Genomic DNA, 15226 nt, shown 5'->3' on the forward strand with positions numbered 1-15226 from the left:
GAAGAGGCTCTAGATTACCTAGAAAGACAGCAAGCTGAATTGAATCAAGTACTTGAGGCATGGAGGGTCTTTTTGAGGAGTAAACCTGAGCACTTCTAATCGGGACTGCTTTCGAGAAGGACCAAACTCTATTTCTATAGAACAATCATCAGAAAAGAAGTTGAAGAGGCTCTAGATTACCTAGAAAGACAGCAAGCTCAATTGAATCAAGTACTTGAGGCATGGAGGGTCTTTTTGAGGAGTAAACCTGAGCACTTCTAATCGGGACTGCTTTCGAGAAGGACCAAACTCTATTTCTTTAGAACATTCATCAGACAAGAAGGTGGGAGAGGCCCTAGAATACCTAGAAAGACAGCACGATCATGTGAATCAAATACCAAGTTCAGTCGTAATGGTTGTAATGACTCTTGAAGGCGCAATTGGAGCAGCTAAGGCGCCAAGTAGCCAAAGAGCCAAGGCGCTGATAATACCTAACAGCTAATAAGCGCCATTGTGGTTTTTACTAGCGTAACATAAGACTTTGTACGAGACAAGCAAGGAATGTAGATAAAAGATACGAGCATGTATGCATGAAGGGAGTGTGTGCTAAGACATAGTTGCGTGCATTCCATCGTAGTAAAATGATGCTCATGTCATAATTCTGGTTTAACTTGAACAATAATTGCGCTGTACATTGTCGTGATTTCCTTTCCAAGATGTCCGCCGAGCCTTTTTGCATCCCTCTTGCCGCCTCTACACACGCGACCGGAAACGGCTGCGACTCTTCTCACGGCGCGATCACCTCATCCGGCGGCCATCTTGGAATGTCATCCTGCACCCCCTTCCTAGTCCTTCCCCTCACCAGACTCTCGGCATTCCGCAAGTAAAGGAAGTTCAGAAGAACCAGAAGGATTGCTGGTGTGACTAAATCACGGACTAACCATGGAAAAACTAAGATTAAATCATTTGTACTGCATTCTCATGTTGTCTTTCCTATGACTAGTTCCATGCATTACTGCCTACGTCTATCTTACTTTATAATATCGGTGTTGTTATAAAAACTCTATTATGGACTGCTACCCAAGGTTCCTTTGACAGCGTTTATTCCTAAATCTTTGACATCTTCCAAAAGGCATGTTTCGGCATAGCAGCTCCCAGCGAATTAAATACAGGGTGTCCGGGACTTCGGAGGGTAATTCCAAATGATATTACAAGTAAAAAAATGTTTTGAAGGAGTTTTTAGGTTAAAAAAAAAGTACAATTGATTGTATGGGAAAATAAATATTCTTACATGGAAAAAATTTGTATGCGAAATTTTTTTTTATCTTTTTTACTTCTACCGTCATGTAGAATAACATCACGAAGTTAGCGCACTTTACCCCCGGACATCCTGTATCCTCACATTTAAGTTATTGTAATATTTTCTAACATCCACCCAAAAACAAATTTCTAAAATCGACCACCTTAATTATTTTATTTTAATTGCCGGCAACCCAGGCGTTTATTGCAATAACATAATCAAAATTACAAACATGAAAGCAACCCGCCTCACTAGAAGATTTCTGTTCTGAGGCGGGTACATATATATGCTTACACATACACATACATTTATACAAATATATATACATGGAGCATTCCATATATAGTTACATAAAAACAGGAATTTCGTAGGAACTTTAAATTTACATAAATGGCTCGGTACATTGTACCTGCGCAAATTTATCAAAAAGCAGTAAATAAAAAAATAATAAAGTACGAGTATTTAGTGTGCAACATCCATGCACCATAATAATATAATGCCAAGGTGTTATGTAACACCTTTGCATACCTCTGGGCGCCTTGAATGTAATGTGGACGTGGTAACATTTCCATTACGTAATGCGTCATTCAACAATCAGCACGTACCTCTACCTCTACCTCTACCTCTACCAATAATATAGAGACCAACCAACCAACTAACTAACAAACCTCTATTGACCAGTTGAAAAATGTACAAACAAATTAATAACAATATTAAATTTTATCTATCGTTACAATATTTTAGAAAACCGCCTCCCACGACCTGCACTCCTACGCAGAAATAATACGCGTTATTTAATTACGAAAAAGACTGCTGATGGATCCGTTGTAAGTGGTAACCTCTCTTCTTTCTCATAAACGAGGCAACTCGTGGACGTATATAATGAAGCGTTTAAGGGGTCAAATCCCTCCCCCCATTGGACATAGGAAAAAACTGAGGCAAGTTGGTTCCTTAGATGCATTAGGTTCCTTAGAACGGGCAATCTGCCTAGCTAGGAACTAATATCGACCTACAATTCATAATAACATTTGTACTTATTTTTAATATACTTATACAGTTATTGCAATATCTTTTCATTTTTGCTATAAACATGTATGTAATGTTATAAATAAAATAAGTCAAATAAGATTTGAATTCATCATAAGCGGAAAAAGTTGCTTGTGCAATGATTTGAAGACTTGACTACGCAGAGGATTGAACCCGCGACTCCTGCGTTCGAACCAGACGCATTTTTTCACTCGGCTAGTAACATCTCCAGCTTTCTCATACATGTATGAATTGTATAACAGGTAGGTTAGAACGGAGGTATCCTGTGACAGGACCATAAAGATAATATAAAATATATATACCGCTAGCAAAAATATGATTCTAAACATATGTATATTGAAAACTTCGGCATAGCTTCTCTTAGTGGGGTGTTAAATAGAATAAAGAAACAAGAATAAATACTACGCATTTACGTTAATTTCATCCCCACCCTAATTTCACACTATACGTCAATATTTTTAGATTGTGACTATCAAATAAATGTTTATTTAAACCATATTTACAGTAAATAAATATCAGAAGAGAATGTTTTTTCGGAAGGTAAACCTCGTGTACAAACATGGGCACGTATACATTATATTTGATTACAATTTGGTAGATACCAGACCGCAATCAAATCCGCTGTGTGAAGTGTGAATGTCATTAATTCGTTAATTTAATCACTAATTTAATCATTAATTAATTAAAACTAACCTCACATTATTTTAATCTGTCCTCCAAATTAGGCGTTAGCCCTTGGCAACTCGTGGTAAGGAATAACCACGGTCCTGCCATCAAGAGCTCCATTGTAACATCCCGGTTACCGAGTCGTTAATGAGAAGAAGGAGAGGTTACTACGTAGCTTTCAGCGGTATGCCTATACTTAAGTACGTCATGGAACCTATTTGAAGCAATGTGTTCGAATTGAATTGGAAGGAATCCCACAGGGAAAGCGCTACGGTCCTGTCGTAAAGTCTATTTCATAAAGCATGCGAATAATCACGTAATTGGCATAATTCTCGGCTGTTTTCTCCTGTAAATTACAAAGTAAAGAATGCTAACCATAAACAGCATACCTCGAACACGGATCTGCAAATAATAATTTTACAAATAGATAGCCGAGAGCATATCTTAAAGCGACGCGCGACGGTTCGAAAGGTCACCGCAGAGTTAGACGATTATTTTTTTATCCGCGATTTTGTGTACGGAATACTGAATGCCTACGCGCTGGCCATGTGTAGCAATTACTATGGCATTCCAGCGCAAATATGAAAGGCGGTTGCCACAAGCGTAAAACGAAAAGTGAAGATCCATTCGCCTTCACCAGTCACGAAATGTTTTAGAGAATTTTCCCCTTCGGCGAGGTGTCCGCAAGTAGAATGGACACTTGTGGCTTGCTGCGAGGTTGGTTAGTTTGTTGGTTGGCCGATAGAAAGGCTCCTCTGTGACGTCACAGCTCACGTAGTGTTGTTGAACTATTGGATAACATCCACGCATCGGAGGGTGACGACGACGACTGTGAACACTTTAGCTATGGATATCGAGATGGCAGAGGGCTCGGGATAACAGTCCAGAGTGAATATACTGTCAGTATCGCCCTGGTGTAAGACCACCGTTTAGAATTGAAACGTTGCTCTAAAATGGCTTTAGTCGTGTTTATTGATAAGATCAGATCTGAATACTCGGATACCTATTTACACATCTCCTTCTCCATCCTCATATTCTTAAGGCTTACAACATTCCCCAAATGGGGATATCGTGGTAGACGACAGGCAACACTTCAGCTGTCAAAAAACCTTAGAGAAAACCCTAAAATGCGGATTTGAACAATAATTATTTATTTGCGTGGTTAAATACAAATAATTGAAATGCACATCGATTAACAAGAGTGGTGACAAATGTACGCATGCGCAATGCAGAGCAAAGTTGAGCAATCTCTACCTGAAGCTAGTAAGAAACGACAGACGTCTGCCCGCGATGGAACTTGGAGGCTTAATTTTTTAATTATCGTGGTATTTTAATTCCCGTAGACGGTCGGCCATAGTGGCGCCACGGCCAGCATTGCCATTCCTCATACTAAAACCGGTTTGTTATAATATGCCTCATAAAGTGGGATGCACCTAGATTCTTAATGGGAAGAAATGCAACGTCAAATCTTTATCGACTAATTAGCAGATTTCATACTTTTCAAATTATTAACTGTCTTAACCAAACCTAGCCTTGAAGAGAATTCCGATGTTACTTCACATGCAAGTTACTCACTATGACTCAAAGATAAGCGGATTCCTTTTTACAAGAACTTCAAAATCATCATTTTATTTGATCGTCCGAAATAATACTTTGACTTATCTAGAATCTTCTTGAACACTTCTAGATAGGCCAAAAATCGAGATGGAGCAACGTATACACGGTGTCCGGAAAAACGTGGTACAAGCGCGAAACTGCTGAATCTAAATCCCATTTGGAGTCGATTTGTGGTAGGTATAATTTTTTTTTTGTTTTAGCCCTCGTTTTCGGGTAAATCGAATCCGAAGTTGGTATTTTTAGAGACAAATTTGAAAAATATCGGTCGCTAGGAGGTTAATATCAGCGATCAATTAATCTCTTAAAAATGCGTCGTAGTCTAGACCCGGCTCCAAAAGTTTTTTTTTAACGAAAAAAAAGGAAAAAAGTACTTTGCGTTTTGTTTTGTTGTGAAGTAGATTCACCAGTTTCCCGCTTGTACTGTAAGCTTCCAGGCACAGTGTATTTATACATACATACTTTTTATAATACAGATAAAACAGAAAGGATCATCAGTACAAATGACGTATATCCCGAATACGAACAAATGTACAGTTTTGTTTGATTGCACATCGTTCTTGTGAAATCATACTGAAACACCTTTATGTTTATCCCAAAGGCCTCCTTTCCCACTCCTATTTTTCTTTATGATAAACACGATTGTTTTATATCCCGAATACGAACAAATGTACAGTTTTGTTTGATTGCACATCGTTCTTGTGAAATCATACTGAAACACCTTTATGTTTATCCCAAAGGCCTCCTTTCTCACTCCTATTTTTCTTTATGATAAACACGATTGTTTTATATCCCGAATACGAACAAATGTACAGTTTTGTTTGATTGCACACTGTTCTTCATAATCTGGTACATTTTAAAATTTGCACTTGAGCTTCACAAAATAAAATAAATATCACTTTTTACCTACGCGATGAAGCAATTTCAAGTTCATACAAATTGGAAGGAGTTCTTACCTGAAGCGCATCCTGTGCGGTGGTGAGGTAGTCCCGCAACATCGCCTCCTGCACCCCGAGCCATTCTAAGCGCGGGTCCTCCAACTGCGTCACCTCTGCAAAAAGACATATTCTTTAGTTATAAATGCAGAAATTCTGGGAATAACTACCATATGTATTCCTCTTTGCCCAGAATACTTATGGAGGGAAACACTTATACCAAGTCAGTGGAAATCTTTAATTTATCTTTAAATAAATATAAAATGTCGTTAATGAAGCAATTCAGTTATGTACAATAAATAATGTATATTTCTTAATATTCGTATGCAAAAGCCCCGAAAAAGGGCTTGAATTAATAAATAAATATAAATACTACAGTACAATACACAAAGACAATGCCATTTACTTAGCTCCTAAAATCTTCAACCTTCTCCCTGACTACTTGAAAGCCGAAACCCAACTCCATACTTTCAATACACAAATAACTCTATAGATTCTTACATCTGCAATACATTTCAGATTTCAGGTCCGACAGAATTCGGGTCTAAATTAAATATACCATTCCTGAGAGAAAATTCAGTTATATCCAATTTTACAATTACATCCTAAATCCTGTATATAAATTTCGCTAATAAACAATTTGTTAATGTTAATTAAGTGTTAATTTCAAGTGACCTTCCAAGTAAGTATTGTGCTCTATATTCTCTCCATATATAGTTAGTAATAACATAGATCATTGTAGAAATGTATTATACATTTGTACAGCGCCCTTGAGGTGATTTTGCACAAAAACGGCGCTATACAAATCATCCAAACATTATTAATATTATTATAACATAGAAAAGACTGAAGAGACACCAGCTGTTGGGAGTGGAAAGGACCAATTAGTATTAGGAAACGTAAAGTGGATGAAGGAAAAAATAGATAAAAAAGATATCTGGGGAGTTGAATACAATGATGTGTTGGAACCACATGGTTATAAAACTCACAAACTCTACCCATCGCCAAACACCAAATTACAACCCTTATGTTGATGTTGTCCCATTTGCTAAAAACTGAATGTCATCCTAGCTGTCTTGATTATCTACTTTTTTCTTCTTGGAAATAATGATTATTGATTAGTTATGGTTCAAATTGTTACAATATACTGTCAAATTACCCATCTGGTTACTCATCTAATACTATTACATATTTTTTCTTTATTTTTGAAATATTTAGTATTTATTACTTTTTTGTGATTACTCTATGTTTGCTTCACTCAAATGTAAATTGTTATCCTCGATACAGGTTTAGTCCTAGTGAGGTTTATTTTTTTGAGAAAAAACATATAGTGAGACGCAATAAATAAATAAATATAATCTTGCAACTCATAAACTTTACATACCCACAAGAACAACAAGACACAATGCTCTATTCCACCGCAGTGTGCATAAGCGCAACTACATTGCTTATTCTTTCTTAAAAAAATAGCCAGGTCCGTTGTTGATTGCCCAGAACTCCTAGAACGAATACAGATACGAGTTCCTAACAGACGAACCAGATCAAACATGATTTTTAGCCCCCCTCGATGCAACACTAATTCTAAGCATAATTCTTTCATCTATCGTGCGTCCAACACTTTTAACACACACTTTTCACAATTTGACATATTTAAATCTGCACCACACTCCTTAAAATCCCACAAACACTCTCTCGATACCTTACAATAACAATAACTACAGATACCATCTAATACAACCACCACTCCATTAACTATATTAATTTTTATTACTATACCTCAACCTAACCGACCCCCCCCCCCATCCTACCCCCATCCTACCCCCTCCCTATTCCCCCCTAAATAACTTGTCTCCTGAAATGTAATTTTCCTTAGTAAATATCTCGGAATCACTACACTTGTATACAATAGCTATGTGGAAACCTGTAAATGGTTTAATTATTGTAACTCAATTATTATTATGCTTTTATTAATGTAAACTGTTGGTATCCCAAATAAAATAAAAAATAAAATAAAATAAATAGCGGTTTCACACTATGGGAAATCAATACTTGGGTGATATTGGTATGTTTAATGTTAACTTGGTGAATTTTATGTATCATATCAAAAACCTATTCTAACCCTATGCTTGTATCTTTGTAAGCCAATATGAATTTTTTAAATTTATGTTTCTTGTATTTTTTGTCATTTTCTAATTTTATTTTCACTATTTCTTTCTTATCTTCTAAATTATTCATCACGTCAAAATTATACCGCATTAACTTATGTAAAAGCCCCTACGGGCGAAAAATAAATAAAAATAAATGAAAGATAAAAAAATAATATTAAGGAAAGTTACAGGGCTGTTGTCGAAGCAGGAGGTACGGTGAAAGATGGTAGATAGCAATGGAGCTATGATGAATTGAGTGCTTACTAAAGCTATGCAGACCATCTGCGAAACAATATAAATATTTTATAATTGTTTATTTATTGATATGAATTTACTAAAAAAACTTGTAGTAATCCAAATGTTGTTGCTTACAATGATAAATAATGAATATAAACGTCAGTCACTGCAGTACCTGCTTGTACCGTGCGAATCTATGCATTATACATCATCTGATAGGGGAGAGTGTATTGTTCTTGTATCGCGTGTTCCCACGAGCATATAGCGAGCCGCCAGCCGCCAGCCTGCGGTACAGAGTTACCGAGTAGGTACCCTGCATGGAATGCCGAACGACAGTCGTCGCCTAGTCCGCACCCCACATTATAAGAATCTTCGTCTACTTACTGATATGAAATACCTACTGTTAATTTATTGAAAATCTGATCAAATTATTTCTTTTCCCGTTAAAAATGGGACTGCGGGCCTGTAACGAATGAATTGAAAGAGTTCTTAACAAATTATCGGTCAAAAGCGAATGTTTTATGAGGACGGCGAATACCGATATTGATATTGACATTGTTGCATTCCGTCATGATACGTAGTAAGAAAAAAACAAGTGTTCTCGATATATTCTGAATGATTAATATTTTATCAGAAAGTTGGCATGGTGTTACTCTTTTAACAGGATCATTTTTCTCTTTTAACGGGATTTTTATATCCATAAAAACTTATTAAAAGAAAACTAATTTATTAAACATCACTGGTCAAATTATTCGTATTTTTGTTAAAACCGGAAATGCAATCTTGCATTTAATGCATCCTTTAACGAATGAATTGACAGGTTTCCTAACAAACTGTCGGTAAAACACAAATATGGGGGGATGTCGCAACACGTGTTCATAAAAATTCTGATATTTTCGCATTTCGTCTTTATATTTATTAGGATAAGCGCAGCTGCGTGAACGTTCAGATATATTCTGCATGTAACGATAGTTTGTTAGGAAATGGCCTGCCGTCACGTTTTTAACAGGACTTTAATAAATCAGTCATACTCATTTTTACCCGGGTAGTTTCGGGGTGCATAAAACAGCTGTTTCAGTTCCCTTTGGTTCTTCTTCAATAAAACTTTCGTTTACATGTGGAAACTCAGAAAAACTATCTAATAAATCAACGGTCATTCGCAAAGCTGTCAATCGACTCTCTTGCGTGATTCTGCCGCTGAGAGCTCAGTTGTAGAGAAAGGGGGAGAGATTACAACGGAGCTATAAAATTGATTCTTCAGGTGATGGACGCATAGACGACCCCGACCCATTTGAGTCCATGGATTCGAGTTCAATTCCCACCGTAGAAAATCCGGAATTGATGAAATTATACAGGGTGTTAAAGGACGTACTTGACTTCTTTTAAACAGTGATTCCTGAAATTTTTGGAATAAATAAAATTTTGGAAATCGGGTTACTTTTGACAATCAGGATCGGGTTGAGGGGTTGGTCGGTTACTAGGCTGAGTGACCGGTGACGACACGTAGAAGATTTTTTTTTGGTAGGTTTTGAAAAAAAACATTCTAAAATTTAATTAACATTTTTTTATTCCAAATAATGTCGGGAATCACTGGTTAGAGTAAGTCAAGTACGTCCCTTAACACCTGTTGATGAACTTATCATATTATACGAACACCGAAATTCAATATTAAATAGTTCAAAGAAAGTAGTAAGTTCTAATCGCGAACAGGAAATCCTACAGTAGAGTAGTATTGATATCCGAAACAAAATGTGATGACAAGCAAATTTAAAAATGACGCAGCAGGTGGGTACAATATGAAGCCCGAACTTTGTTCAAAATGCTAGTATGCACAATGAGTGTCAGGAGGCATGCAGCGGCCAATAAGGGGCCGCCTATCAAACGCGCGCTGCATACCAAGCAGAACAGTTTAGTCCACTCACAGCTGCGGAGTTTCCCAAATCAAATGCAGGAGACGGTGAAATAATTTAGATGAGGTACAGTGTACAGTGTACAACGAATTTATGGCGATATCTGGTTGCAGGTGGATATAAAACCTAGCCTTGTCAATCATCTAAAAACAACATCAATACACATTGAAAGTGATTCATTGGCAAGCCTACCTCAAACTCCACACCTTTTACTACTGCAGCTGAAACAGTTGATGGATATGCGATAGATTTTGCGCCCTTGAGGTGATTTTCTCACGAAAACGGCGCTATACAAATAATCCTATCATTATTATAAAATAATGGTGGAATTCGTTGCAAACAATCATAACTTGAACACTGCGCCCCTGACTGTATAATATAAAGGCAGGGGAGCTATGGCGCCACCCGGTTGGGCAGCGTTGTGAGGCGGGTTAAGTTAGGTGCTGTAAAAATGGCTTTATTAGTACGGGGCTTGAAAAAGCCCGGATTATATGAAGGAGGAAAAACAGATGCCAGAAGCAACTTCGGTACTTCGGTGCAGATTCTCCTAGTTAGGTGTTGACGAAACATAAATACAAACGGTGACCGGGTGACTCATCAAAATGACAAAAAGTGATATAGAGTCATGAAAAGGGATGAAACAAAAACTAGGTTAAATAAGTTACATAGGTAACTATTTAACCTAGTTTTTGTCTCATCACTTTTAATGACTCTAAATCACTTTTTGAAGGTGTGTTTAATTGTCATTTCGATGAAATTCATTTTTGCATTTGCATGCTTACAACAAACTCGACAAAGCTACGCACGCCATTTATTACAATAAGCAGTGTTCAATGGTTTGCTTTTTAGATTACATTCGGTGTCTGTTACAATGTAAAGACACCTGCTGATAGCTCCATTTTAACCTATCTTTCTATATATGTATAAACGATGCAATTATTAAAGCCCAGCTACACTACTCGCGAAGTTGATCGAAGTTGACCGAATACGATAGTGTGGGCACGAACTTCACTTCGCTTCGCTTCGCCCGACTTCCGATTGTTGTCGGTAAATGCGCCAGAGTCAAAGGACTCGAAGCGTTACTCGCGAAGTTGCACGAGTGTGTGGGCACGCACTTCGAACTTCGGCTAACTTCGTCGAGGACTTCTTCGAAGCGTCGAAGCGAGTAGTGTAGCTGACACTTTAGAAGAGAAGTTACAACTCAGCACTGCTCAGCCGGCAGGACCGTTATTTAATAAAGAAATTAAAAATAATTATAACTTACGCACTGACCTAATAATGCCTTGCCGTATTAAATCAAGCCGAGAAAGTGTTTACAATTTACAATAGTTTACAATAATATTGAACTGTCTGACATCCTTCAGCCATTTTATGATAGCCGTCAAAGGCGTTCACGGTTCACGCAATATGCTAATTAATATCCGCACACTTCCTGCCCTGCATACTAACGAGAGACTCAACAGCTAGGCATTTGTATCAATTGCTAGTTTATAGCTTCGAAAACAGTGCTTCCCAACCTTCACCCTTCCCATCTCTTTACCTTTCCGCTTCCTGCAGCCTCACAAAATATCTTAAAATTGGAGATGACATTGTGCGGTTATGCATTGTTGGTCTCACATAAACGAAGAGAAAATGACGTCACCTCAAAATCATAAATACACAATAAGGGTGTATAATTTTTTTTTCATCGAATTAAATATAAAGATAATAAAAAATAATTGAAATGAATACATCTTAGCCTCTAAAATGTGTGACATAAATTCAACCTTATCAAGAAGAGCATAATGATTGTGTGGACACTACCGAATTTCAAGGACATTTCAGAATAAGCATCTCCTTAATTACTTAATTAAAGAACTTTTTTATGTGAATAACGCCCAAGACTCCCAACTGCTCCCATCCGTTTGGAGCCAGCAGAAATACAGCATCTCCCATTGGAGTGTGGTAGTGGGGGAGGGAAAAGAGTTGGGGCAGTACCTGGCTATTCAGATGTGGTTACTATTAGTGTTAGGTTATGTTATACCTAATGTTGGGTTGGCCGAAAAAACACAAAGTTTTGTCTGTTTGTGCGCTTAATTCTTCCGAGCCACGCAACGAATTTTGATAGGTTTGACTTTCATTTAGAGAATTTATTCCGGAAGGTTTATATATAATTCTTGAATAATTCACAATTATTTTTTCAGACCCAGCGACCAATTCATGTATTCATAAATTGTGTTGACAAAATTATTTTCTCGGTATTTCAGTGAATCGACCTCGTTATAACAGTCAACAATTGATAAGGCTGAACTAAAATATCGTTTTGTAATTGCTCATTATAGCCGTGAACTCACTATAGCCAATATAAGCCGTGAACTCACTATAGCCGTTATAACCAAGTTCGACTGTTCAATAATGCAAATTATATATTTACAGAAAATAGAGAAAGGTCGATGTTTTCCTAGAGCTCACAACTTCAAAACTTTACTCCAAATCATTGGTGCATCACGTCAGTTAATCTGAACATATAAAAATTCAGCATATTTGTGCTCGCAAAATTTGAAAAATAGTCGTCCGATATCGCTCAAAGTTAGAAGATGTCGGGGATGCCTTAGGAATACTTGAGGCGATGCACTACGTCGTGTAATATTTTAAATTGAGCCGTTATCAATAACAACCCTTACGTAGATGGCGATAAGATTTAAATTCCCGCTTAACACCATCCGCCTGTTTTGATTTATGTAAGAAAAAAACATGGCCAAAAAGTGCCTTTTATTTTATTTTGTGGATGTTCAGGCATAAATATTTTTTTTTTCGATAATTTTTTAAATAACTTAATTTACCACATTATACAATAAAATCATAACCGAAAATGGGTTCGTAAGTAGGAGATTTTGAACTTTAAAGCAGTTTTCATAGGCCTTTACATTATTTTTTTCTGGGGTTATAAAAGGACTTATCTAAAAAATACTCGATCATTTCAAAGGCCAAGATGTATTCTACTCGCAGTATTTAATTAAAGCATTTCTAGGCGATCAAATTTTCAAACCAAAAACACATGATTTTGCATTACTACGTATGGCATCGCCTTAACGCAATATCTCTGCACCGGAATGTAGTCGATGGAATGTAGTTTTTTAACAGTAACATGTGGTACACAGTAGTGAATGGTGGGAGAAATTGGAGACGCCCGAGACATTAGCATTGCGGGTTCCACTAGTAATCTGATATTATTAATACTCTAGCGTCTGGACGGTGTAGGCCCTCTCATTGGTCAAATTTAAATTGTCTGTTTCAGTTAAATTCCGCTAACTTGAAAATTAAGGCACGATTTGAAAATGACACGATGCTCATATAATTTTTGGATAATATCGAAGAAAATATGTTTTAGAAAGTTGACAATCCATTGGATTCATTACATTACAGTAAAAATTATCCACAATTACGTATTAAAATTTGACGTTTATCATTATTCACGCGAAAGACAGATTGTTCAGTGTTGCCAGCGTATATGGAAAAAATGTAAAAAACTTTTATAGCCAGTTAGTGTCAAGCAATGTACAATGTCAGTGTGATTATTTAATGTGAGATATATTATAATTATAAATAATTATAAATAATAAATATAATTTATAATTATAAATCCACCATCATAAATTAAATAAAAAATAACCAGTTCCACTCGATACTTAAATACGTAATTAATTATTTTTTTGATATTACAACACCGACCCCATTCGCTGTCATCAGCTGTCATGTTTAATATGTGATAATTACAGAATTATTATTGACGTGATAACCGTAGATATTTCTTTTAAAAACTATCGCTGTGAATCGCTAAAAAGAAATGTTTGTTTTCAGATTATTATTTCAATTTAATTACTATGGCTAAAAGGTATGTGGGCAATATTTTACCAGAATTGGTCAAATTTCGGAATGTTCGAATGAGAGGGAAATTTACCAAGCGATTGAAGTGCCATATACTACAAATTTTAGCTTATCCTCCAGCACGAATGATTGACAGGAGATTGTAGTCAATCTAAAAACTTTAGGAATTTTGTTTGTCAATACAAATGCTACTTGATGTATACAGTGTATAGATTTGCCTCATTTGGAGCGCAAATAGCTAATATCCCAGGTAATGGTCCATATTGTTTTAAAAAAATTGGTTAGGTTTATCATCTGACTTCCAGAAGTATACAAGTTGCAGGTAAAATACCTTCCTATGCTCAGCTTTATCTATATGATCCTGATGAGGCTGTTAGAGTGCGTATGAGTCATCCATGTTATGCCGATTGCTATAAAAATATAATGCAAATAATTGATGATTGAACTAAAAGAAGCTGTCGAGGAAGAAGAAATACGCATTGCGGCTGAGGGTGGGCAGGTGAGAGATATACGTCTATTATTTACACGTTCATCAGAGGTACAATGCTCCAACCAGTTCTCACGATATCGCTATGGTTTACGTAGCAGACAGACGGGAATTTGTCATCGGGTATAGATATCGCTGTTTAACCTAAAAATGTTGAAGGACCTCAAAGGATGGCAACTTTATCAAAGCATTTAGATCCCATGGTTTTCCCACTACTATTTCCATCAGGTAAATGTGGTTGGACTCCAGGCTTTCAGCATCATGCTGATTTCTGTACTGCTCAATGTCATACTGTAACTGCTATGTAGTTTTATGCAAGTAAATTAGCAGTGCGAAGAAACATATTTAATCCAATCCATTATGCGGGTAAACTTTTTCAACAGTATTTAATTCATGCTTACATTATTTACCAATCTGGTCGCCTAGATTACATTAGGAAAAACCAACGACACCTCAGAGTGGAATGCTATCAAGGTTTGCAAAACCATGTAAGAAATTTAGCCACTGATAGAGGAGTATGTGCAGGTAATACAGTCATTCTTCCATCTTCATTTACTGGTGGACCACGCCATGTGAATAAACTTTATCAAGTTTCAATGGCAATGGTACGTAAATTTGGTCGTCCTGTCGTCGTCATAACTTTTACATGCAATCCCAAATGGACAGAAATACCAACCGAATTGGAACATTATCAATCGGCCGCGGACAGGCCTGATATAGTAGCCAAGGTTTTCCATCTAAAAGTCAAGGAATTTATTCATGATATGACTGAGAAACATGTTTTTGGAAAGGTAATTTGTTGGGTGTATACTTCTGTAATTGATCAGCAAAAAAGAGGACTCCCTCATCTACATGGTGTGTTTACACTTTGCAGCCAAGATAAGTTTATTACAGCTTCTGATATTGATAATGCCGTATCTGCAGAACTACCCCATCCGAAGAACGGCTTTGTACCATATTATTTAAAAAAATAACATTCATGGACCATGTGGCGTACTTAATCCAAGGTCAGTCTGCATGGTATACGGTAAGTGCTC

The 15226-nt window shown here is 36.7% G+C and overlaps 1 protein-coding gene across 2 annotated transcripts in view; it reads right to left on the reverse strand.

Moving 5' to 3' along the window:
• Positions 1-15226, reverse strand: part of kibra (WW and C2 domain containing protein kibra) — a 111238-nt gene that overhangs the window by 37922 nt on the left and 58090 nt on the right. For both annotated transcript variants that reach the window (XM_089644587.1, XM_089644586.1), the window contains exon 3: positions 5563-5657. In XM_089644587.1, the coding sequence (XP_089500713.1) occupies positions 5563-5657 (95 nt within the window). The remainder of the gene's footprint in view (positions 1-5562; positions 5658-15226) is intronic.

The sequence above is a fragment of the Hesperophylax consimilis genome, chromosome 21, assembly GCF_061612785.1.
Source record: "Hesperophylax consimilis isolate HC1 chromosome 21, BYU_Hcon_1.0, whole genome shotgun sequence".
Classification (NCBI taxonomy): domain Eukaryota; kingdom Metazoa; phylum Arthropoda; class Insecta; order Trichoptera; family Limnephilidae; genus Hesperophylax; species Hesperophylax consimilis.